The 23,425-nt window shown below is 44.9% G+C and overlaps 1 protein-coding gene across 4 annotated transcripts in view; it reads left to right on the top strand.

The window, feature by feature from the left end:
• The first annotated feature begins 5,397 nt into the window (after positions 1-5,397).
• The window catches only part of LRRCC1 (leucine rich repeat and coiled-coil centrosomal protein 1), a 38,382-nt gene continuing 20,354 nt past the window's right edge, over positions 5,398-23,425 (top strand). For all 4 annotated transcript variants that reach the window (XM_072151620.1, XM_072151618.1, XM_072151619.1 and 1 more), the window contains exons 1-5: positions 5,398-5,495; positions 6,596-6,679; positions 7,039-7,244; positions 18,061-18,126; positions 22,551-22,718. In XM_072151620.1, the coding sequence (XP_072007721.1) occupies positions 6,621-6,679; positions 7,039-7,244; positions 18,061-18,126; positions 22,551-22,718 (499 nt within the window). In that variant the 5' untranslated portion in view covers positions 5,398-5,495; positions 6,596-6,620. The remainder of the gene's footprint in view (positions 5,496-6,595; positions 6,680-7,038; positions 7,245-18,060; positions 18,127-22,550; positions 22,719-23,425) is intronic.

Below are 23,425 nucleotides of genomic sequence, written 5' to 3'. Positions count from 1 at the left end.
TGATTTCCATGGGCGCCTCACAAAGCCATTCATTTCTATGGGTGTTTTCACATTGGGGGTCATTTACTAAGGGCCCAATTCGTGTTTTCCCGACGTGTTACCCGAATATTTCCGATTTGCGCCGATTTCCCCTGAATTGCCCCGGGATTTTGGCGCACGCGATCAGATTGTGGCGCATCTGCGCTGGCATGCATGTGACGGAAATCGGGGGGCGTGGCCGAACGAAAACCCAACGGATTCGGATAAACCGCCGCATTTAAAACAAAAAATCTGTTGCGGAGCTTGCACTTACCTTCACTCAGCCCGAGCCGGTGAACTCCAGCGCGTTGCGATGCTTTTCAGCGCAGCAGCGCCACCTGGTGGACGGCGGAGGAACTACCTTAATAAATCCCGGCCGGACCCGAATCTAGCGCAGAGAACGCGCCGCTGGATCGCGAATGGACCGGGTAAGTAAATCTGCCCCATTGTCTTGTATTTTCACTGATCCATTGTCCATGGAAACATTTATGGAGCATATCCTATTTTTAGCGGACACAGAGACAAAACGGAAGAAAAACTGAGAGAAAATGCAACAGAAGCTGAAAATCCACGCCAATGTGAAAGAGCCCAAAGACAATGGCCACGCTAATTGAAGTATCAGTGAAGTATAAATAGTAAAGTGAGGTGTGCAGGTTTCGCTGCGATGCTCTGCAGATGATAAATGCAGTATAATACAGTGATTAATACTGTCCCAGTGTATTTACATCTGTTTCGATGAATTAATCACAAAACGCTCATTTATCACCTAATATAAAGCGAGGAGATTACACTGCGTCTCCACCAGGAGAGATCTCATTCCTTTAATTTGTAGCAAATAAATAATTGCCGATCATAAATTAAAGATGAAAAGTATTCCATCGTGAATCAAGAATGGAAGCAATGATCGCTCTCATTTCTGCATTATTGGAATTGTGCTTCCAGGCAAATTACTGCTCTGGGTTCTCATCTATTAAACAAGGAGCTGGAGATTTACAGAGTCTATTCATAAGGATACAGCCATGAATATGCATCTTACTTATGTGCTATTTATATATCTTGGGCTTTTTTTGATGCTGTGGGTGGTTTCTAGATCAATTGAAAATAATTTCATGTCTTTAATCTTAAAGGGAACCTGTCATCAGAAATTGACCTAATTAACCATTACCAGTATGTTGTGAAGCAGATTAACATTTTCCAGATCATGTTTCATGGCCTGGTGGCATCAGTCAGAAAATCTACTTTGAAGGGAGATGTAAATTGGTTGTATAAAGTCATTGAGGCGGAGAGCTCAGCATTGAAGTCAAGGCTCGCTTCACCTCAGAATGAAGATCTGGATAGTGATTAGAGATGAGCGAGTATACTCGTCCGAGCTTGATGCTCGTTCGAGTATTAAGGTACTTGAGACGGCTCGTTGCTCGGACGAGTATTTCCCCTGCTCGAGATCGAGCATTTAATTTAAAAAACACAGTGAAGAACAATGAAGAATAGAATAAAAACAGTGAACACAGGATCATTTAAGTGAAAAACACAGTGAAAAACACAGTGAAGAATAGATTACAGATGTTCGGCACATCTGCTTACTTGTCGGAAGATAGCGCGAAAAGGTGCGAACAAAATAGTATGTGAAGAACACATTGAAGAACATGGTGAGCAGCACAGAGACACCAGGGAGCAGCACAGAGACACCGGGGAGCAGCACATGGAGACACCGGGGAGCAGCGCACGGAGACACCGGGGAGCAGCGCACAGAGACACATCGGGGAGCAGCGCACGGAGACACATCGGGGTGCAGCGCACGGAGACACCGGGGAGCAGCGCACGGAGACACATCGGGGAGCAGCGCACGGAGACATCGGGGAGCAGCGCACGGAGACATCGGGGAGCAGCGCACGGAGACACCGGGGAGCAGCGCACGGAGACACCGGGGAGCAGCGCACGGAGACACATCGGGGAGCAGCGCACGGAGACACATCGGGGACCAGCGCACGGAGACACCGGGGAGCAGCGCACGGAGACACCGGGGAGCAGCGCACGGAGACACAGGGGAGCAGCGCACGGAGACACATCGGGGAGCAGCGCACGGAGACACATCGGGGAGCAGCGCACGGAGACACATCTTTAATGTCTTTGGAACCAATAACCAAGTGAAATGACATAACACTGAGTATGTGGACTGTATGTGTATATATGGTAGGGGGTTGTCTAATGGATGGCATAGATGAAAGATGAAACACTCAGGACCCCTACTCTTATCTGTAATAGAAGGTCACTAACAAACATTTCGGATTACAGAGATGGCTATTCCCAATGTAATGTGCCAGGGCTGTAAAAAGCTGGACCTAAGTCAATTATCTGATCATCCTGGCAGCCTTTATCTAGATAGGGATTGTGTTTGGCAGAGCAACTATTGGGACATTAAAGAATCGGGGAGCAGCACACGGAGACACATCGGGGAGCAGCGCACGGAGACACCGGGGAGCAGCGCACGGAGACACCGGGGAGCAGCGCACGGAGACACCGGGGAGCAGCGCACGGAGACACATCGGGGAGCAGCGCGCGGAGACACATCGGGGAGCAGCGCACGGAGACACATCGGGGCAGCACGGAGACTTCAGTGGAAGAAGAGGAGTCTATCTCCCGACAAGTAAGCAGATGTGCAGAACATCTGCAATCTATTCTTCACTGTGTTCTTCACTGTTTTTCACTTAAATGATCCTTTGTTCACTGTGTTCACTGTTTTTATTCTATTCTTCACTGTTCTTCACATCTGCTAACTTGTCGGGAGATAATATACGCGCGGAACAGTGAAGAATAGATTGCAGATGTTTGCATACATGTGCTAACTTATCAGAAGACATTCTTTTTCAATTAAATAACACATTTTATTCCCGAACCATGGTCCCTTTGAAAAATGCTCGAGTCTCCCATTGACTTCAATGGGGCTCGTTATTCGAGACGAGCACTCGAGCATCAGGAAAAGTTCGTCTCGAATAGTGAGCACCCGAGCATTTTAGTGCTCGCTCATCTCTAATAGTGATGTGTCTGGATGCAGGACCATCAATTACAATGAAGAGGGCATTCTTAAGTGAGGAAAGCTTGACCTCAGAGAACTCTCCACCTCCATGACTTGGTACAACCAAATTACAACTCACTTTAAAGTTGATGCCACCACACTGGGACATAAAATAGACACGACCTTAAGATTGTTCAGCAGCTTGATGACATACTGGTAGTGGTTTATTAGGTTAAAGGGGTTGTCCGAGTTCTGAAAAGAAACGAAGGGAGGCCGGGAGGGCGCTGCTTAAAAAAATAAAGTCCTACTTACCTTCCGGTGCCCTCCGGCCGGACCCGACAGCCTTCCGGCCCGCATTCACAATGCTGTGTACAAGGACGGATAGGCGTGCCCGGCCACGGCCAGCCAGAAGCTGAGTCCAGCACTGCTCCGGCGGCCATGTTTGTTTACATGTTACACCTGGACCGGAGAAACAGCAGCGCTGGATACCGGAGGGCACCGGAAGGTAAGTAGGACTTTATTTTTTTAAGCAGCGCCCTCCCGGCCTCCCTTCGTTTTTTTTCAGAACTCGGACAACCCCTTTAATTTTTGCTGACAGGTTCCCTTTCTCTTTTGGTTTTCATAAAGTATGCACCCGCTAAGCGATTTAAAAGGGTTGTCCCTTTTCAGCAAATTATTGTTATTGTTTGAATTATTAAAAGTATATATACAATTTTCCAATATCCTTTCTGTATCAATTCCTCACAGTTTTCTAGATCTCTGCTTGCTGTCATTCTATAGAAAGCTTCTATGTTTCCTTCTGGTGGATAGAAATCTGACCATGACCCAGAGCTAGGGGTGCGTTGTGACTGCACCTTTGGGTGATGTATGCGGGAAGGTGGCCGCGCCGGCAGCCAAATCTAAGCTAGTTGAGTGGTTTTGCACAAGGTAGTGCGGAGGCTCAGGAACACCCAACAGCCCACTCTGCCACCAACTGCGCCCCCTTCACGGCCACTTGGCTTGGAGATGGTGTGAATGGGAAAATAATCACAATTACTGGTGTTTTGCAAGTAAATGCGATTATTTCAGGCCTTTTACGCCAGTTTTCTGGCTTAAACGCCCTGATAACTGTCCCTGAGTGTCTTTAGTCGGCATTGAAGCAAGAAGATAGCCACAAAAGCCAAAGGTATAGCATAATAAGAATAGATTCACCAACAACTTCAGCCGCATTCGTCAGACTTCTTCATTGTTGTGATTGATAGAAACACAAACAATAAGCGCATATGGACAGCCTAGGGGACCTATGTGTTTTGGCACATGCCCTGGTCCTAGTCTCCATTTACAAGGCCATGTGCTGAATGGCTGCTGATAGACTCCCTTTAAAGATGCTTTCCAACTGAGGACATCTATCTAAGCCACCAGCAATAACAACAGTGGTCTCTACGTCCGCTGGTATGGATGGAGACCTGCCATGCATGTTTGGCCACCACCAGGGGTGTAACTTGAGGGGGTGCAGAGGTTGCCGTCGCACCAGGGCCCAAGAGGTTTAGGGGGCCCTTATGGTGTCACTTTCCCATATGAGAAGACTATTACTATAAACCATACATTACAGTCGGGGCCCTGGCACAGACTTTGCACTGGGGCCCATCAGCTTCTAGTTACACCACTGGCCACCACGCCGTTCACTTATATGGGGCTTTTGTTATTGCTCTCAGCTATGACAGTGAGATATTAGCTCTATCATACAGCCAGCACCTGCAGTTGAGGCCAGTGGCGTAGCTTATGAGGCCGGTTCCAGGCGGATGTTTTCTGCCAGTAAAACACAAACATGTGTCATCTGTATTTCCAAGCCCAAACTATCGTCCTCTATGAAAACTGTGAGTTGACTGCATTACAGATTGCTGGCAGTGACTCCTGACTTCTAAGATGACTACAAGTGTTCAGTGCAGAAAATATTCCCAAGAATATGGTCCATATTCATGCACCAAATATGGGAGTCTAAAAATGGACTTATACCAGAACAGGGGGGCAGAAGGCTAGCTCCATATTCTGTATGGTGGCCGTCCTGGGAACTGCATATGAAATCTTATTCACTAGAATGAAAACTGAGGTGTAGTACCCAGGGTGGCCACTACAGAGTGAGTGGAGCTGGACTGCAATTTGAACAATTACAATAGGTTCCAACGGGTTGTTGTCGGATTCTGATCACACCACAGAGGGCTTAGAGTCACGGCCACACCCCCTCCCCGTGTCACCTCGGCCCCGCCCCTCACACAGCGCTGTCACCCGCCCCCGTCACTTCTATACAAATCTCAGTTTATAAACAAACAACTCCGTCCTTCCGGCTACTCAGTGATTGGCTGCAAGGCGGGAGATGGGCGGAGTTATGCAGAGGACGCGTATGGTTGCCATGTCACTAACAGCTTCCGGTTTTTGTAATGTGCCGCCTTCTGCCAGCGGGACGTGTGAGCCCTGTGCACACCGGGTGAGTCGTGCGCTTTGTCCCTGCGTTATCTGGTGCGATATTGCCTATATCAGGCAGTGTAAATCCATGTATAGCCCGGGAGGTTGTGCTGGGACTTGTAGTGCCCCGCAGCAATACAATAGTGCCCTGTAGCAGCAGCTACACAATAGAAGTCCCTACACAATGTGCATAATGTGTATATGTTATGTCTCCTGTAGATCTGTGTTTTGTGGATCTCCACCTTTTCCCTGTGATCTTACTAAATTTCCTGGAAAAATCTGCATTAATACAAAGTTTTTAGATGTAGGTTTTATAGGTTTTTCATTTAGACACAAGGGACAGGATCATTCATGTATGTTCTGCGGCCTCGGGCTCACACGGGTTCATTTCTAGGGGCTCATGCACACAGCGCTGGTGTCCACAGCCCCAACCATGAGCCGACTGCCCAAGGTGCAAATTATAGGGCAGGTCCTATCCCACCCCGTATTGGTGGCCCCCGCAGTGTTTTCTCTTGTCGGTGCCCATGAGTGGACCTTCCGCTGATGACACACGGGCAGAAAATAACCGATCATGGATCCCTTTTGTAAAGTAAAGGAAATTTACTATCAAAATCCAACATGGGGGCACGTACTCATAGATCCAGGCACCGTGACTGTGGTAATCTTCTTACACTTATTTTCCATATCCTCCTTCCTTCTCATATCAATGATCAAAATCATTCTAATGAGCCAGAAGGGACCCCTATGTGCTATAGATTAACAGGCTGTTACACTGTCTCCCCTCCATCTGCCTGATGTGATCTCACTGCAGTAGAGGGAGTTTCAGCACACAGTGTAAGGGGGAAGTGCTCCTTGCACAGTGTAACAGCTTGTGAAGCTGCAGCAAGGAAACATTCCCTAGAGCTCTTCTGACTCATTAGCATCATTTTAAAAGTTTATGTTAGAAGGAAGGAGGACGTGGATAACAAATATAAGAAGGTTACCACAGTCACAGTGCCTGGATCTATGGGTAAGTGCCCCTGGTTTATCATGATGGATTTCTCATCTCCTAGCGGTATTTGCCCCATGCTGCCATGTGATGTGTGTATATTACGTGTTGGTTAATTCTTTTTGTTTGTTTAGGGTCTGGCCATTGCTCTGAATAAAGATGGCCGCCGGTGATCATGATAGCAAAGAGCTGAGCTTGATGGACAAGCAGATCACAAGGTAAGTGTCCCCAGTCTACATCCCATCTTGTCATGACTATAAGGTATATCCCCTTACCTTATAAATGTGTCCAACTACTGAGAGCAGAGGGCATACTATGGGGATCTGGGACTCTCTCACACTAATCTCTGCATCAGTCCTTCTACAGGATGTGAAGTGCCCAATACAAGTATTCATTCATAATCCGCAGCTGCCATTGCAGGAACTAGCACAAATAGGAGAGCCGGGAGCACAGCTCCATTCTCTATGTGGTGACCATGTCAGGTTACTGCAGTTTAGCTTTTCCTTCCCTGATTACAGATTCCTAGAAGATGTGTTTACCTGACACTTACTCGTCTCACCCTGTTCCATTCTCTTAGTCTGCTGGACATCACCTTGACCGCACATCTCCTGTCTGTCAATCTGCATTGCAATCAGATCTCCAGGATTGAGGGGCTCTCGTACCTCCACAGTCTACAACATCTGGACTTATCATCCAATCTTATCTCCAGAATCCAAGGCTTGGACTCTCTAATAAGTCTACAAAGCTTGAATCTGTCGTGTAACCGGCTCACCGCTATAGAAGGTTAGTTCTTACAGCAGGACTATATCGGGCATTATGGGCTGGAATCCGAGGGAAGGTTTTCCAACCACCTGGAGATGGGGGTGTGGGCGCTGGTGACGGGCTGTCTCCCAGGCACAGAGTTTGGCAGACATGGCATCTTCCTGCAGTCTCAGGCAGTCCAAGTAGTGCCCTGCTATTTTTCAGTGACCCATCTTGTGCTGCTTGCTCCTGTCCGAAGAGTGAAAAGGTGTCGGATTGAAGCTCAAAGATTCTGGTAGCAATAAGTTTGTTACTGCCTAAATTGCCGTGTTGACACTTTGGGAAAAGCTGATGGTTTTTGGGTCTCATTTTGGGCACTTGATCTCTAAAAGGTTCGCCATCACTGACCTATGGGATTTAGTAGTCTGCACCTAGAACTGCCGAACTGACCTTTTTTTTTAAAATAAATACAATACAAAAGAAAAATACAAATATTTATTTATGTTTAAACAATTGTCAAAAAACAATGATGTACTCCCCTCCCCATCCTTCACCCCCTCCCTTTGAACTGCTAACACCATCCTATTTCCTATAACCTTGCTACCTACCTACCAGGGAAGCTTTTCTATCCATATTTTTACAATCACTTTTTTGCAGTCTGTGGCGCTAGATGGCCCTTTGATGTGATACCATCATTTGTACCGCGCTACAGAACATGATAGCGCTATATAAATAAAGATTATTATTTTCCCACTGTCATTTTCAGTGTATTGAGAAGTGCATAACCTCGGGTCTCTCATGATATTATTTTGCTTGGTATTGTTCATTGATTTCAAATCTTTTTCCCTGACACATTGATTCAATGGTCTCATGCACATGATTGTTTTTTACTGATCCATGTGGAGTCCATGTGGTCCTTCCTATTCCTGCCTGTGTATGTGGTTTTAGCCTAAGTTTATGTGTCCTTGAATAAATATGGACACAACTTGGATAACAACAAAGTCCGAAAGATGGTGTAATTACCATCTGAAAAGAAGTGTCAGCACTACCATACTCGCATGGGAAATTCTCGGACAGCCTCGTGTTATGGCGTTCAGGCGGGGCCCATTCCTGATACACGGGTGGTGCTCAGCCAGAGAGGAGTATGCATATGAATAGAAAGATGAAAAAGAGGCGGCACTCACCCAAATCGGAAAATCTTCTTTTTATTCAACACCAAAGCATGGGGCAGGGAGGTGCTACACGCTGTGCAACAGGCAACGGGCCGTTTCGCGCTCTCTTGCGCTTCGTCTGGCCGTACGGGGGGCGTGGGCGGATGTGGGCGTATATACACCCTCCGCTGACGTCACCCGTCAAGGAGTGTCATGTGATGTGGGGAATCCCGGGGGTGTGTACGTCCGTAGTGGGCGTCACGTGGTCCGGTAATGTCATGTGACCGCAATTAGATGCGCGTACACTCCGGACCTGCGTGATAGCCACCACCACGGAGGTAAGGATAAACAAATACATCGTGACATAAACTTAACATAACAAAAACATGTTAAAATCACTCCACATGAACAATGTGATACTAAACAAAATGATGAGTATTGTATTGTTGTCAGCTCGATCGTGAATCATAGAAATACTGCCATGTCATTCTTATCATTAAGGCCAATTGGGCCCTCTGCTTCTGTCTTTAAAATCCATCGTGCCTCACATCTCAACAGTTCTCTATGTCTGTCTCCCCCATTGATATTGGTCAGGACCTGTTCAATGCCTGCAAAGGAAAGCACGTCTGGGTTACCGGCATGAACCGTTCTAACATGTTGTATGAGTCTTGGAGACCCTTTCCCTGTACGTATAGAGCGATGGTGTTCCCTAAACCTAATAAAAAGGGGTCGGATGGTTTTTCCTATGTAAAAACGTTTGCAGGGACAAAAGATGACATAAACTATATGATCTGTTTTACAACTGATAAATTGTTTCACTGTCGTTATGGTACTCCCAATCTGGAGGGTATTGGTAGTAAGGTGAAATTTACAGAAGTTGCAGTTGTGGCATTGGAAATTGCCTTTCGGAATTTCTCTATCCAACCAAGTTGTCGTGTTCTCCCCGAATCTACTTTTAACCAATAAATTTTTCATGGTTGGGTTTCGTCTAAAGGCTACTATGGGTGCATTTCTGGTTACCTTTTCTAAGTCGGGATCTCTCTCTAAAATCCTCCAATTTCTCCGTATTACTTTCTTAATGTTTTCCTCATTGGGTCCAAAATCGAAAGTGAACGTGAATCTATCTTTTTTATTCTCCCCCTGCATCTTTCGTTCCCTGTACAGGAGTTGTCTCCTATCGAGTCGTAGGGCTTTCTCGTATGCTGATCCGATGATTTCATCCGGATACCCTCTAACTCTAAGTCTATCCCTCAGTTCGAGTGCTTGTCTCTGAAAAGAGTCATCAGTGTCATTAATCCGTCTCAATCGGACAAATTGTCCGTATGGTACGGCTTTTTTAACGTGGTCTGGGTGTGCGCTGTCAAAATGCAACAGCGCGTTGGTGGCTGTAGGTTTTCGGTAGCCACTAACTTGAATACGATCCACAGCAATGGAGATCGAGCCAGAAAAGAAAGAAAGTTTCCTGGCGATAACTCCAACAAGTCTATCTCCGCAAGAACCACTAGGATCCAACGTAATCAATTTATCCTCAGTAACTCTAGACAATGCATGCCTATCGGCCTTATCCAAAGGCCTTAATTTCAGTTTTCCCAGAGACTTTGATTTTGTGCAATTTCAAGTTGATTTGTATAAATCTATCAGAAATATAGCATTAAGAAAAATGTTTGATAATGTTCCTACCTCTAGAGGAAATCATAATGTAAATAGGTTGGAAGGCGAGACACCATGCATAGGCCCCTTGGGTTTTCAAGTCGATACCCCCCCTGATAAGATTGACCTTACTTGTCTAGATGTATTAGAACAATTACTGAGAGTGAATGATGGCGTTGATTTCGATACACCAGCCTCCAATGATATAATCACAACTGATTTCAAAGGTGGTAATCGATCTACCTTTTGTCCCCCCTTGCCGGCCGCCTCATCTATCGATATATTTTATGAACAAGTTTGTAGAGAAGTTAAGGCTTTAATTTATCCTAACCAGAATCCTAATTTAACGAGTGAAGAATGGAAAGCCCTACAAAAACTCAAAAGAGAGAAATCGATAGTTATTAAGCCGGCCGACAAGGGGGGTAATATTGTGATCATGCAAAAAGAATATTACATAATGGAGGCTGAGAGACAACTGAATGATCCCACGACATACACACGTTTAAAAGGAGATCCAACTATAAAATATATTTCACAGTTACGTACCATCTTGAGAAGAGCGGTAGAGAATAGTATATTGTCAGCTAAGACAGCTGAAAAACTCCTTCCAAAATTTCCAAAAAAACCCTCATGGTATTTCCTCCCCAAGATTCACAAGTCACCGAGCCGACCCCCGGGCCGCCCTATAGTGGCCGGGATCGGCTCGGTGACTGAATCCCTCTCACAATTTTTAGACTGGCTATTAAGACCCATCCTCGCAGATATACCTTCTTACCTGAAGGACACAGATTCCTTCTTGAGGGCCGTAGAGAACATCCCTTGGCGGGAAGATCTTAAACTCACGTCTATAGACGTCGAAAGCCTTTACACGCGGATTCCACACCAAGAGGGAGTTGAAGCAATATGTTTGGTTCTGCAAAAAGCGGGTAAAAGTGGGGCGCTTGTCGGGTTTGTCCGTGAAGCTCTCATGTTCATCTTGACCCATAATTCTTTTTTATTTAATAATCAATGGTTTAATCAGATCACGGGGACGGCCATGGGCACACCTGTCGCATGTACCTTTGCAAATATATTTTTGGCGGTCTTCGATTTGAGATTTATTCTCAATACCAATAACCCATATATAAGGTATATACATACATACTTAAGGTACATCGACGATGTGTTCATGGCCTGGTCCGGATCTGAATCTGAGTTCCATGATTTTGTGAAATTTTTAAATGAGGGTGACAAGATGAACATGAGATTCACGAGCAATTTCGGCAACAAACACCTTGAATTCTTAGACGTTCAAGTGGACATTGCTGTGGATCGTATTTAAGTTAGTGGCTACCGAAAACCTACAGCCACCAACGCGCTGTTGCATTTTGACAGCGCACACCCAGACCACGTTAAAAAAGCCGTACCATACGGACAATTTGTCCGATTGAGACGGATTAATGACACTGATGACTCTTTTCAGAGACAAGCATTCGAACTGAGGGATAGACTTAGAGTTAGAGGGTATCCGGATGAAATCATCGGATCAGCATACGAGAAAGCCCTACGACTCGATAGGAGACAACTCCTGTACAGGGAACGAAAGATGCAGGGGGAGAATAAAAAAGATAGATTCACGTTCACTTTCGATTTTGGACCCAATGAGGAAAACATTAAGAAAGTAATACGGAGAAATTGGAGGATTTTAGAGAGAGATCCCGACTTAGAAAAGGTAACCAGAAATGCACCCATAGTAGCCTTTAGACGAAACCCAACCATGAAAAATTTATTGGTTAAAAGTAGATTCGGGGAGAACACGACAACTTGGTTGGATAGAGAAATTCCGAAAGGCAATTTCCAATGCCACAACTGCAACTTCTGTAAATTTCACCTTACTACCAATACCCTCCAGATTGGGAGTACCATAACGACAGTGAAACAATTTATCAGTTGTAAAACAGATCATATAGTTTATGTCATCTTTTGTCCCTGCAAACGTTTTTACATAGGAAAAACCATCCGACCCCTTTTTATTAGGTTTAGGGAACACCATCGCTCTATACGTACAGGGAAAGGGTCTCCAAGACTCATACAACATGTTAGAACGGTTCATGCCGGTAACCCAGACGTGCTTTCCTTTGCAGGCATTGAACAGGTCCTGACCAATATCAATGGGGGAGACAGACATAGAGAACTGTTGAGATGTGAGGCACGATGGATTTTAAAGACAGAAGCAGAGGGCCCAATTGGCCTTAATGATAAGAATGACATGGCAGTATTTCTATGATTCACGATCGAGCTGACAACAATACAATACTCATCATTTTGTTTAGTATCACATTGTTCATGTGGAGTGATTTTAACATGTTTTTGTTATGTTAAGTTTATGTCACGATGTATTTGTTTATCCTTACCTCCGTGGTGGTGGCTATCACGCAGGTCCGGAGTGTACGCGCATCTAATTGCGGTCACATGACATTACCGGACCACGTGACGCCCACTACGGACGTACACACCCCCGGGATTCCCCACATCACATGACACTCCTTGACGGGTGACGTCAGCGGAGGGTGTATATACGCCCACATCCGCCCACGCCCCCCGTACGGCCAGACGAAGCGCAAGAGAGCGCGAAACGGCCCGTTGCCTGTTGCACAGCGTGTAGCACCTCCCTGCCCCATGCTTTGGTGTTGAATAAAAAGAAGATTTTCCGATTTGGGTGAGTGCCGCCTCTTTTTCATCTTTCTATTCATATGCAACTTGGATAACACCCAGGTCTCATCCTTGTGCCATCCATATTTGTGAATCACTTTCTTAAAGGGAACCTGTCACCAGGGACCTCATTTTCACTAATGACAGGTTGCAGAAGCCCATTACAGCTGGATTGCAAAGATGTATTTCTGCCTTTTCTGAGCATTTCACTTACAATATAATTGTGTGTTTTAACTTGCCTTGCCCAGGTTTGTTCTGGTTTGGGTGCATTTGTCTGTGCTGCTCACTCCTCAGCCCCCACCTTTCTGACTAGCTCCTGCTCCTTTACTCACACAGGGACAGAGCTCAAATTGTTGTGAGCGGACATCAGTGGGGGAGCTTGGATCTCCCTGTTCAAAATAGGCAATGGTCTCCTCCTCTGGCTTCCATGACTTGTATAAAGAAAATCCTGGGAAAATATACAAATAAGTTGTCCAGGATGGGATAAGGAAAACCACACCTCTTTTAGCTACCTTGTAAGGCAGCTCCCTTGACATCAAGCATGACCTACAAGAGGTCTTATGACATGATGCAGGATTAAAACCAAACCAGTATATCTATTCCAGAAGGACCAGATTCCCAACTGTAGGCAGCACTGTTTTGACGTGGTTGCATCTCTTCAGTAGAGTGTAGGAAACTGGTTTGGAGTGAGAGGCTTTTGACCAGGGTTCTTCTTACAGAGACTTTGCAAATTAAGGCTGCCGTGTAGGGGTGTGGAGACTTATAGCCATTGAGGCTCCACTAGGGAATTATGAGAAAATATGCAAATAACTTTTCCAAGATGAGATACGGAAAACCACACCTCTTTTACTTCCCTACACTGTACTGAAGATGCACAGACATTGAAACAGCATTGTCTACAGCTGGGAATGAGTTCCTTCTGGAATAGATATACTAGTTTGGCTTTAAAGGACATCTACCATCAGATTACCTGATGGTAAATGACTAGTACATACCTCCCTGTCCTGTCCCCGTGTGTCCCAAGCTTCATTTCTTATATCTTTTGCGTAACCGCATTTCAGTAAAAAATATGTTTACAAGATATGCAAATTATCCAGTGGTGCTCTGCAGAGCACCATCGGGCTCCACCGTAATATAATTTATGCTCGGCCCAGGGCCGTGTTCTGAGAGGGGGTGGGATTTAAAAAGAGAGACGATGACATCACGTGCTCCCAGAACGCGTCGGGCATTATATTACGGTGGAGCCTGTGGTGCTCTGCAGAGCACCACAGGCTAATTTGCATACAGAAATGCGACCATGCAAAGATATAGGAAATGAAGCTTGGGGCACACAGGGACAGGACAGGGAGGTACATTATAGTCATCTACTATCAAGTAATCAAGTCCTTTAATCCCACATCGTATCATTAGGCTTCTTAAAAGTGAAGTCAAGGACCCCATGCCCTACAAGGTAGCAAAAAGAGGCGGGGTTTTCCTTATCCCATTCTGGAAAACTTTTTTGCATATTTTCCCAGAATTCCCTAGCGTCACTGGCTATAAGTCACCACACGCCTACAAAGCGGCCTTAATAGGCAAAGTCTCCGAAAGAAATCACTTTGTAGCCGCCTCTTGTTGTCATCACCAGCAGGAATACATTGAATAATAATTATATGTTATATTTATATAGAAATCAGAATAGGCTCTGGTCAGGGATCTCCTCCTCGGGCATTTCTGCCTATACCCAGGACTCCATACATAGAAATATCTCCAGACTACGGTATCCTATGGTCTGTGTCGCTCCAGTACAGCTATACGCTATATCCATGTACAAAAAAAATGGAATAAAAACAATTTTGCCACAGGTTTGAAGGGAAGAATTTCTCAGTACAGGCCCCTACTTAAGAACACTCGACTTACATACGACCCCTAGTTACAAACGGACCTCTGGATATGGGTAATTTATTGTGCTTTAGTCCTAGGCTACAATGATCGGCTAACAGTTCACACAGGCGTCTGTAATGAAACTTTATTGTAAATCCTGGTTCTTATGACAATCCAACATTTTTAAAATCCAATTGTCACAGAGACCAAAAAAGTTCTGGCTGGGATTACAATGATAAAATATACAGTTCCGACTTACATACAAACTTAACTTTAGAACAAACCTACAGACCCTATCTTGTATGTAACCCGGGGACTGCCTGTATATGGTTTTAAATGTACTTGAACTGAAGAAGGAGCAGCGTTGCAGCCCCTAGTAATGGATCCGTGACACTGTACACTCCCCTCCTTCATTTAGGGCCAGACCATCATGGAAAGTAATACTTTTAGTGTCATTTATTTCAGAAATTACAACCTGTTTCAGAGTCGATAAATTATATGTTTAGAAATGTTTAGGTGATGTAAAAATGATCACCTTTCTGACAGAATTCCATAAAAGTGAAATTAGACTGGAGATAAAACCATATGATCCGTCCTAGATGTGCACACAGCGACCCCCGACGTCTGAGTGTTATGGACAGATCCAGAATAAGAATTTTTATGGAATTGTCTAATATTGGGGAATATTGGACACTGGATATTTACACAGGTTCACTCTATACCGGGCAAAGGGACAAAGATTTAATCTGAATGTTCTAAAAATTGAAATGCTGCACGTTTCGAAATATGCACCAAACATTTCTATGCAAAATTTCTGCAGTCTGTTTTTTATTTTTAAATTATCAAACCACTAACTGGACTGAGCAGATTGTGCATGGTATCCTATCTGCAGGCAGCATGTTATAGAGCAGGAGGAGCTGAGCAGATTGTACATAGTGCCCTATCTGCAGGCAGCATGTTATAGAGCAGGAGGAGCTGAGCAGGTTGTACATAGTGTCCTATCTGCAGGCAGCATGTTATAGAGCAGGAGGAGCTGAGCAGATTGTATGTAGTGTCCTATCCACAGGCAACATGTTATAGAGCGGGAGGAGCTGAGCAGGTTGTACATAGTGTCCTATCTGCAGGCAGAATGTTATAGAGCAGGAGGAGCTGAGCAGATTGTACATAGTGTCCTATCTGCAGGCAGAATGTTATAGAGCAGGAGGAGCTGAGCAGATTGTACATAGTGTCCTATATTCAGGCAGCATGTTATAGAGCAGGAGGAGCTGAGCAGATTGTACATAGTGTCCTATCCACAGGCAGCATGTTATAGAGCAGGAGGAGCTGAGCAGATTGTACATAGTGTCCTATCCACAGGCAGCATGTTATAGAGCAGGAGGAGCTGAGCAGATTGTATTTGGTGTCCTGTCTGCAGACCACATTGTATGCCCACACAGTATAATACCCGCATTAAGTGCCCCACCTTCACTTAATATAAAACATTCTGGAAACCCAACATACTACCGTATCCTAAACCCGAAGAGGAGCTGGCTTTTTTTAATATACATTGTCTTGCACTGTATATGAATTCTCACCGCCCCCTGTATAATTCCCCACTTTTCTGTGGCTGTTAACTCATAATTCTCCCATATTGTGGCCCCCAAACTTAAAATACTCTCTTCTGTGGCCCCCTGAATGTAACCTCCCTCCTCCCCATTGTGATCTGTCATGCCCACCCTAGTGTGACCTCCTCTCCTCATTGCCCTAAATAGAGGCTCTATGGCTTAGTAATGGGATGACCGCTCCCTTCTCCACTATTATATTCCTCTCTGACTTCAGGACAGACCCCAAAGTATAAGCAGCCGAATTTGGCTGGTTTCTGAAGTGTTGCAGGCAGAACACAACCGTTGCAGCATTGATATGGAATTTGAACAGAGAACCTGTTATGCAAATTAACCCACCTAAAATAAATACATCAAACTATGATTGAAAAGCATTGGCCTTATCCCTAAATGGTTCCTTTCCATGGATGCTGAAAAATCAGTTTGCAACTCATCTGATGTGAGTCTAATGACACTATGTGAGCCTAATGAGGCCCTGCATGTTCAGTGGTTACTGCAATAACCTGTGTTCTTGTTCCTGATTGACAGGTATCCCTGCTACAGAACATCGAGCGACGGCTCTGTTACATTATTGGCCACTTCATGTCATGTGACCAGGGTGATGTCATCTAAGGTCCTGTTACATTTGCACAGTCTACCCCATGTATGTATCTGATTGTTGGGGATGAGTAGAAGTCCACGGATGCTGCTGTGATTTCATGTGATCAGATACATACATAGCGGTAGATATTGTAAACGTAACTGTGTTAAGGACCTTAGGTGACCTCACCCTGGTCACATGACATGGGGAGGAGTAGAGGGGAGGGGCTGGCCGAGCAGGACATGCCCTTTCTGATGGTAATATAAAATAAAGTAGATTTTTGGGGGGGTGTAAGGGAACAGTTAAAAAAGGGTGACAGTTAGTAAAAAGGACTCTATGAGAACCTGTCACTAGCTGTATTTGTGAAAATCTGGTGACAGGTTCCCTTTTAGGTAGAAAGCTGGTATGAACACAAATATCCCTCGAGCTTTTATTGCAGGGGTGCATTTCATTATTTCTACATTGGATTATTGTACAGTGCTTGGTGTGAAGACTACAAATCCCAGAATACAAATCATCAGGACCTCAATATAGAAAGTGAAACCATATGGATTTTATACAAAATATATGTACCGTATGTACCGGCGTATAAGACGACTTTTGAAGACTGAAAAATCTTCAGTCTGGTCTGGGGTCGTCTTATACGCCGGTAATGTTTCTTCTCACCTTTCCCGCGATCCACCGAAGCTCCGCTGCTACACTCCGGCCGCCGGTGACAGCTCCGTGGGTGCCGGCGTCGCAGAGAATATTCTGACGTCATATTCTGTGAGCCGCCAGCGCTCAATGAGCTGTCACCGCCGGCCGGAGTGTAGCAGCGGAGCTTCGGTGGATCGCGGGAAAGGTGAGAAGCTGTTTTATTATTAGTGTGCCAAGCAGGCTGGCTATATAGAGGGGGAGGCGGCAGGATGCAAACTGGGGGGCCGGCATTCTGCACAATTGGGGGGCCGCCAGGCTGTATAATAGCTGGCTGTATACTGGGGGTACAGGCTGGCAGTATACTAGGGGAGGGCAGTTTGGCTATATACAGGGGGGCTGGCTGTATACTGGGGGTACAGGCTGGCAATATACAGGGGGAGCTGGCTGTTGGAAAAGGGGTAGTCTTATACGGCGAATATATCTTAAACTCTATATTTTTAACAGGAAAGTAGGGGGGTCGTCTTATACACCAGGTCGTCTTATACGCCGGAATATACGGTACATCCTCCAGTTGTATAAAGGATTTGGTGTGGTTGTATTATTGCTGCCTCGGTATGTTTAGGTAGTTTATGTTACTTTGCTGCTTTTTGTTGTTATTGAAGCTGATCCTTCCATTGTATTATCCTCAGGGCTGCAGAACTTATTCAATCTGAAGAAAGTGAACTTATCCTATAATCACATCCATGACCTGAGTGGTAAGTGGACACCTCGCCCCCTGTTCCCTCGTCTCTCTGCCCAGACGTTGAATTGCCGGCGAAGAGGTTTTATTAATGAGCAGACATTTATAGCGAGACGCGATAATGGAGCCGGTGGCTTCGTCTTCTCGGGTAATGGATTGTGACAGTAACATCTTTATGATAATATCACTTTGTACATCATGAAGAATTGCAGATTGTTTTCCAAATTGTTTTAACATATTAACATTTGGGTTTATTGGCCTATGAAATCCGAGGCCGCGCTGACGAGAAAGCAGATGGATAAATTGTTATTGTCTTGCGTCAGTCCTGGATGTGATTTAGGTCTCAGCACAGACAGGCCGACCTATAGAGACCTGCATTTACATTAAAGAGATAATCCTCCTCCCCCCCCCCCCCCCTTGTAGGTAAGTCCGTAGACACAGCGCGCAGATAGCCAACACGATGGAAAGCTCACTCCCAAATGCACCTTCATAAACTCAGATTCTGACATAGCAGGATTTTTATAGTTATAACTGCCAAATAGACAACAATGGCCGCACAGAGTGATACATGCCACACCGTACCCCTCCGTACATGGGGAAGACATAAGACATGTCCCTGTAGTATAGCCTGTACGCAATGCATTTCTATGGAGTGGGGGAGGAGTCACCCCCTCCTCCTCTCCATGGCGCCTGACGTATGCCTGCCTGGCTATAGCCATACGTTCATATAAATGCAGCCTTAGGCAGTACCAGGATGGAGCAGACAGCCTGGCATCACCTACACATGAATCTGACATGTTCTGCTATAACATGGCTGCCTGGAGCTGTTGTATCTCTCCTATACACACACAGGCTGCAGGGGGCACCAGCACCAGGAAGCACATGGAGGAGCTATTACACCATTATACATCAATTCATTATACAGGCTGTCAGTCATGTGTATAGGAGTATCTCATACACACAGGCTGCAAGGGCCGCCAGTATCAGGAAGCACATAGAGGAGCCATTACACCATTATACCTCACATCATTATACAGGTTGTCAGTCATATGTATAGGAGTATCTCATACACATAGGCTGCAGGGGGTGCCAGCACCAGGAAGCACATAGAGGAGCCATTACACCATTATACCTCACATCATTATACAGGCTGTCAGTCATGTGTATAGGAGTATCTCATACACATAGGCTGCAGGGGGTGCCAGCACCAGGAAGCACATAGAGGAGCCATTACACCATTATACCTCACATCATTATACAGGTTGTCAGTCATATCTATAGAAGTATCTCATACACACAGGCTGCAGGGGGCGCCAGCACCAGGAAGCACATAGAGGAGCCATTACACCATTATACCTCACATCATTATACAGGCTGTCAGTCATGTGTATAGGAGTATCTCATACACATAGGCTGCAGGGGGTGCCAGCACCAGGAAGCACATAGAGGAGCCATTACACCATTATACCTCACATCATTATACAGGTTGTCAGTCATATCTATAGAAGTATCTCATACACACACAGGCTGCAGGGGGTGCCAGCACCAGGAAGCACATAGAGGAGCCATTACACCATTATACCTCACATCATTATACAGGCTGTCAGTCATGTGTATAGGAGTATCTCATACACATAGGCTGCAGGGGGTGCCAGCACCAGGAAGCACATAGAGGAGCCATTGCACCATTATACCTCACATCATTATACAGGTTGTCAGTCATATCTATAGAAGTATCTCATACACACAGGCTGCAGGGGGCGCCAGCACCAGGAAGCACATAGAGGAGCCATTACACCATTATACCTCACATCATTATACAGGCTGTCAGTCAGGCATTGGGGGTGTGGCTGTGCCTCCCACTCATGAATAAGCCGGACAGCTTGAATATGATAATGACTCATTGGCCATTTCACAGATCATTTGCATACAGCTTTAGGACCTCATTGCTTAGGTTTACAGGCATGTAGAGGGACAATGAAGGGATAGAGGCAATGCTCTCTAATGGCAGTTTATAAAAATATATTTAGTTTAGGAGGTTAATTTGCCTGACGGGTTCTTTTTAACCCCTTCACGCAGTGACTTAGCGCTCAGTGGCGGATATATCCGCCACGGCGCTTATGCCGGCTCGGCTCTGGATCAGGGTGTAACTAATAGCCGGCACCCCAGTGTAACACCCGCGATCGGAGTTGTCTCCGATCGCGGGTGCTTAACCCGTTAAATGCCGCGGTCAGCGCGACCGCGGCATCTAACATGCATCTGGGGGGTCTTTCCCCCACGATCGGGCCCCCCGAACCGTTTTCGGGGGGCGCCGATCGTTGCTATAGCAACTCTGGGGTCCGATCTGGACCCCAGAGTTACTTGCAAGAATTGCCAGTAAGATGGCGTCTGTGACGTCATCTTACTGGCAAAGTGCCAGCCTATGCAAGTGCATAGGCTGACACTGATAATACTCTGCAATACATCAGTATTGCAGAATATTATCATGAAGAAGCAATCAGAAGATTGCTTCTTCATGTCCCATGGTATAAAAGTGAAAAAGTAAAAAAAAAAAGTTATTCAATAAAAAAATAAAGTCATAAATCACTAAAAATGCCCCAAACTCCCAAAACATATAAAGAGACATATAACTCAAAAAAAGTCTAAATCATAACACAAACCCCACATATATAGTATCACCGCGTCCGTAACAACCCGTAGAATAAAAGTAAATCATTATTGAACCCCCACGATAAACGCCGTAAAAAAAACTGTTATAAACCCTCCAAAAATTATGATTTTTACCTTTTCAATCCCACAAAAAATGCTATAAAATGCGATCAAAAAACCATATGTACTCAGACATGATACTGGTGCAAAGTACAACATGTCCCGCAAAAAACAAGCCATCAACCAGCTCCGTAGCCAAAAAAGTAACAATGTTATGCCACTTGGAAGACGGCAATACATAAATGATAGATTTTTCCCCACATTAGGGTTTTGTTTGACAAATTTAGTAAAACGTAAGAAAATATATTCATGTCTGGTATCCCCGTAATCGTATCAACCCATAGAATAAAGATAACAGGATTATTAGGCTATACGGTGAACACCAAAAAAAAAAAAAAAGTAAAAAATCCAGTACAGAATTGATGCTTTTCTACTCCTGCCCTCAAAAAAAGTTCCTAAATTTTCAACAATAGGTGATACCAACCCCAAAATGGTAACAATGGAAAAAGCATCTCGTCCCGCAAAAAAAATGCCGTCACATGGCCCCAATAACGAAAAAGCGAAAATTTTATAGCCTTCAAAAGGGGCCAATGAGGAAACTAAAATCCTGGCAGCTGCAGCGCCCTCCTTCCCTTCTGCACCTCGCTGTGCACCCATAAAACAGGTAACGGCCACATGTGGGGGGGTCTTTGTACTCAGGAGAAATTGCTGAACAAATTGTATGGTGGGTTTTCTCTTTTTATATTTTGGAAATGTGTAAATTTTAGTGCTAAATGAACGTATAAGGGAACAATATGACCATTCTAAATTTCACCTCCATTTTGATTCAATTACTATGAAGTTCTCAAGGGGTTAACAATCTTCGTAAAAGCTGTTTCTGATAGCTTGAGGGGTGCAGATTTGAAAATGGGTAGATTATATAGGGGGTTTTGATGCTAAATATGTAAAATTTCATTCAAAACTGTATTTATCCCCAAAATAGTCAATTCTGAAAAGCGATATTCTATTTGTAAGCCGCGTGACATCAAAATAAATTATCCAGACATTTCAGAAATTATGAAAATGTAAAGTAGACAAATGGGAAATGTTATTCTGCAAGTTATTTAGGTGGTAAATCTATCTGCCTGAAAACGCAATGATTTAGAATTTCGAAAATGGCAAATTTTTCAAAAAATTTATCATATTTTCTTTTTTTTTGTAAATAAACGCAAAACTTATCTGCCAAAATTTACCACTAAAATGAAGTACAACATGTGGGGAAAAAACAATCTCAGAATCGTTTTGATAAGTAAAAGTGTTCAAAAGTTATAACCATATAAAGCGACGCAAGTCCGAATCCAAAAAATCGGGCTGAGCCTTAAGCTACAAAATGGCTGCGTCCTTAAGGGGTTAAAGTGTGACTCTAAGCCCCTTGCTGACCGCACCGTGATCAGGTGCCATATAATTTATAAAGTGCTGCGGAATTTGATGGCACTTTATAAATTAAGATTCTTCTTTTTATAGATCTCTCTGGTGGCTGTGACCCGGCCACAAATTGCTGCCAGGTCTCGGCCCCCATAACGGTGGTGTGCATAAGGCCGTAGTCTGATATGCCAATGCTGATACATACAAGTAACAATTCTTCTTGTGATGGCGATTACAATATCATTGCAGGTTCAGAAAAATAGCTTATGCCGTGTAGTGACGGATACTGTAGTTACACTCTTGTCTTATCTTCATCTTGTTTTTCAGGATTAATTCCACTTCACGGACGGAATCACAAACTAAGCCACCTGTATCTCCATAGCAACTGCATCAGCAGCGTAGACCAAGTACTGCACAGCATGATGGGATTGCACTGTTTAGTTCATCTGACATTGGAGCAGGATGGCAAAGGCAACCCGGTCTGTTATATAGAAGGTATTTCATTTCAGAGATTAGTTATAGTACCGTTTTTTTTATGCCAGTGCGCCTTATATATGAACTTATACAGAAATGTACTACAGACAAGATGTACTGTACATTTACCAGTGTTTAATGGCTCCATCCCCAGAAAATTCCTGCACCTTCCCACACAGTATACAGGGTCCCTGGCTCCTGAAGTGCCCTGGCACCACAACTAACATTGTGCCCATCCTGCCCTCCCCTAGCACGGAGAGACCGGAGCTGCCATAGTGCCGACCACGAGGCAATCATCATCATCAGTAAACAATCCCCCATACCTGACAGCCGTGTAACAGGGGAAAGAGAAGGAGCCACAGGGAACCCCACAGGAATAACACCCTGCCTGAGGAGGGAAGGAGAAGGGGCAGAGGGAGACCGCTTAGCCCCTGCTGCATCACCCTGTATTAACCCCCAACAGCCCATACCTCTGAGATCGGAGCTCTCTGACACGCTGAAGACAAGTTTCCCGGGAAGTGTAGCTGGCTTGAACTGTGCACAGGTCTGCCACCTGCTGGTCATTTTTAGGTACTGCATTTGATCCTGCGCCTTATACTCCAGTGCGCCTTATATATGAACCTAGATGTCTTAGCAGGCATTTATTAGAGGTGCGCCTTATAGGCCGAAAAATACGGTAGTAGAATAATAGCAATATCACTAATAACCTGGACTTAACCATCCACACG

Source organism: Engystomops pustulosus, chromosome 5 (genome assembly GCF_040894005.1).
Source record: "Engystomops pustulosus chromosome 5, aEngPut4.maternal, whole genome shotgun sequence".
Taxonomy (NCBI): domain Eukaryota; kingdom Metazoa; phylum Chordata; class Amphibia; order Anura; family Leptodactylidae; genus Engystomops; species Engystomops pustulosus.
The sequence above is the reverse complement of the archived record's forward strand: the minus strand, read 5'-3'. Positions and strand labels throughout refer to the sequence as shown.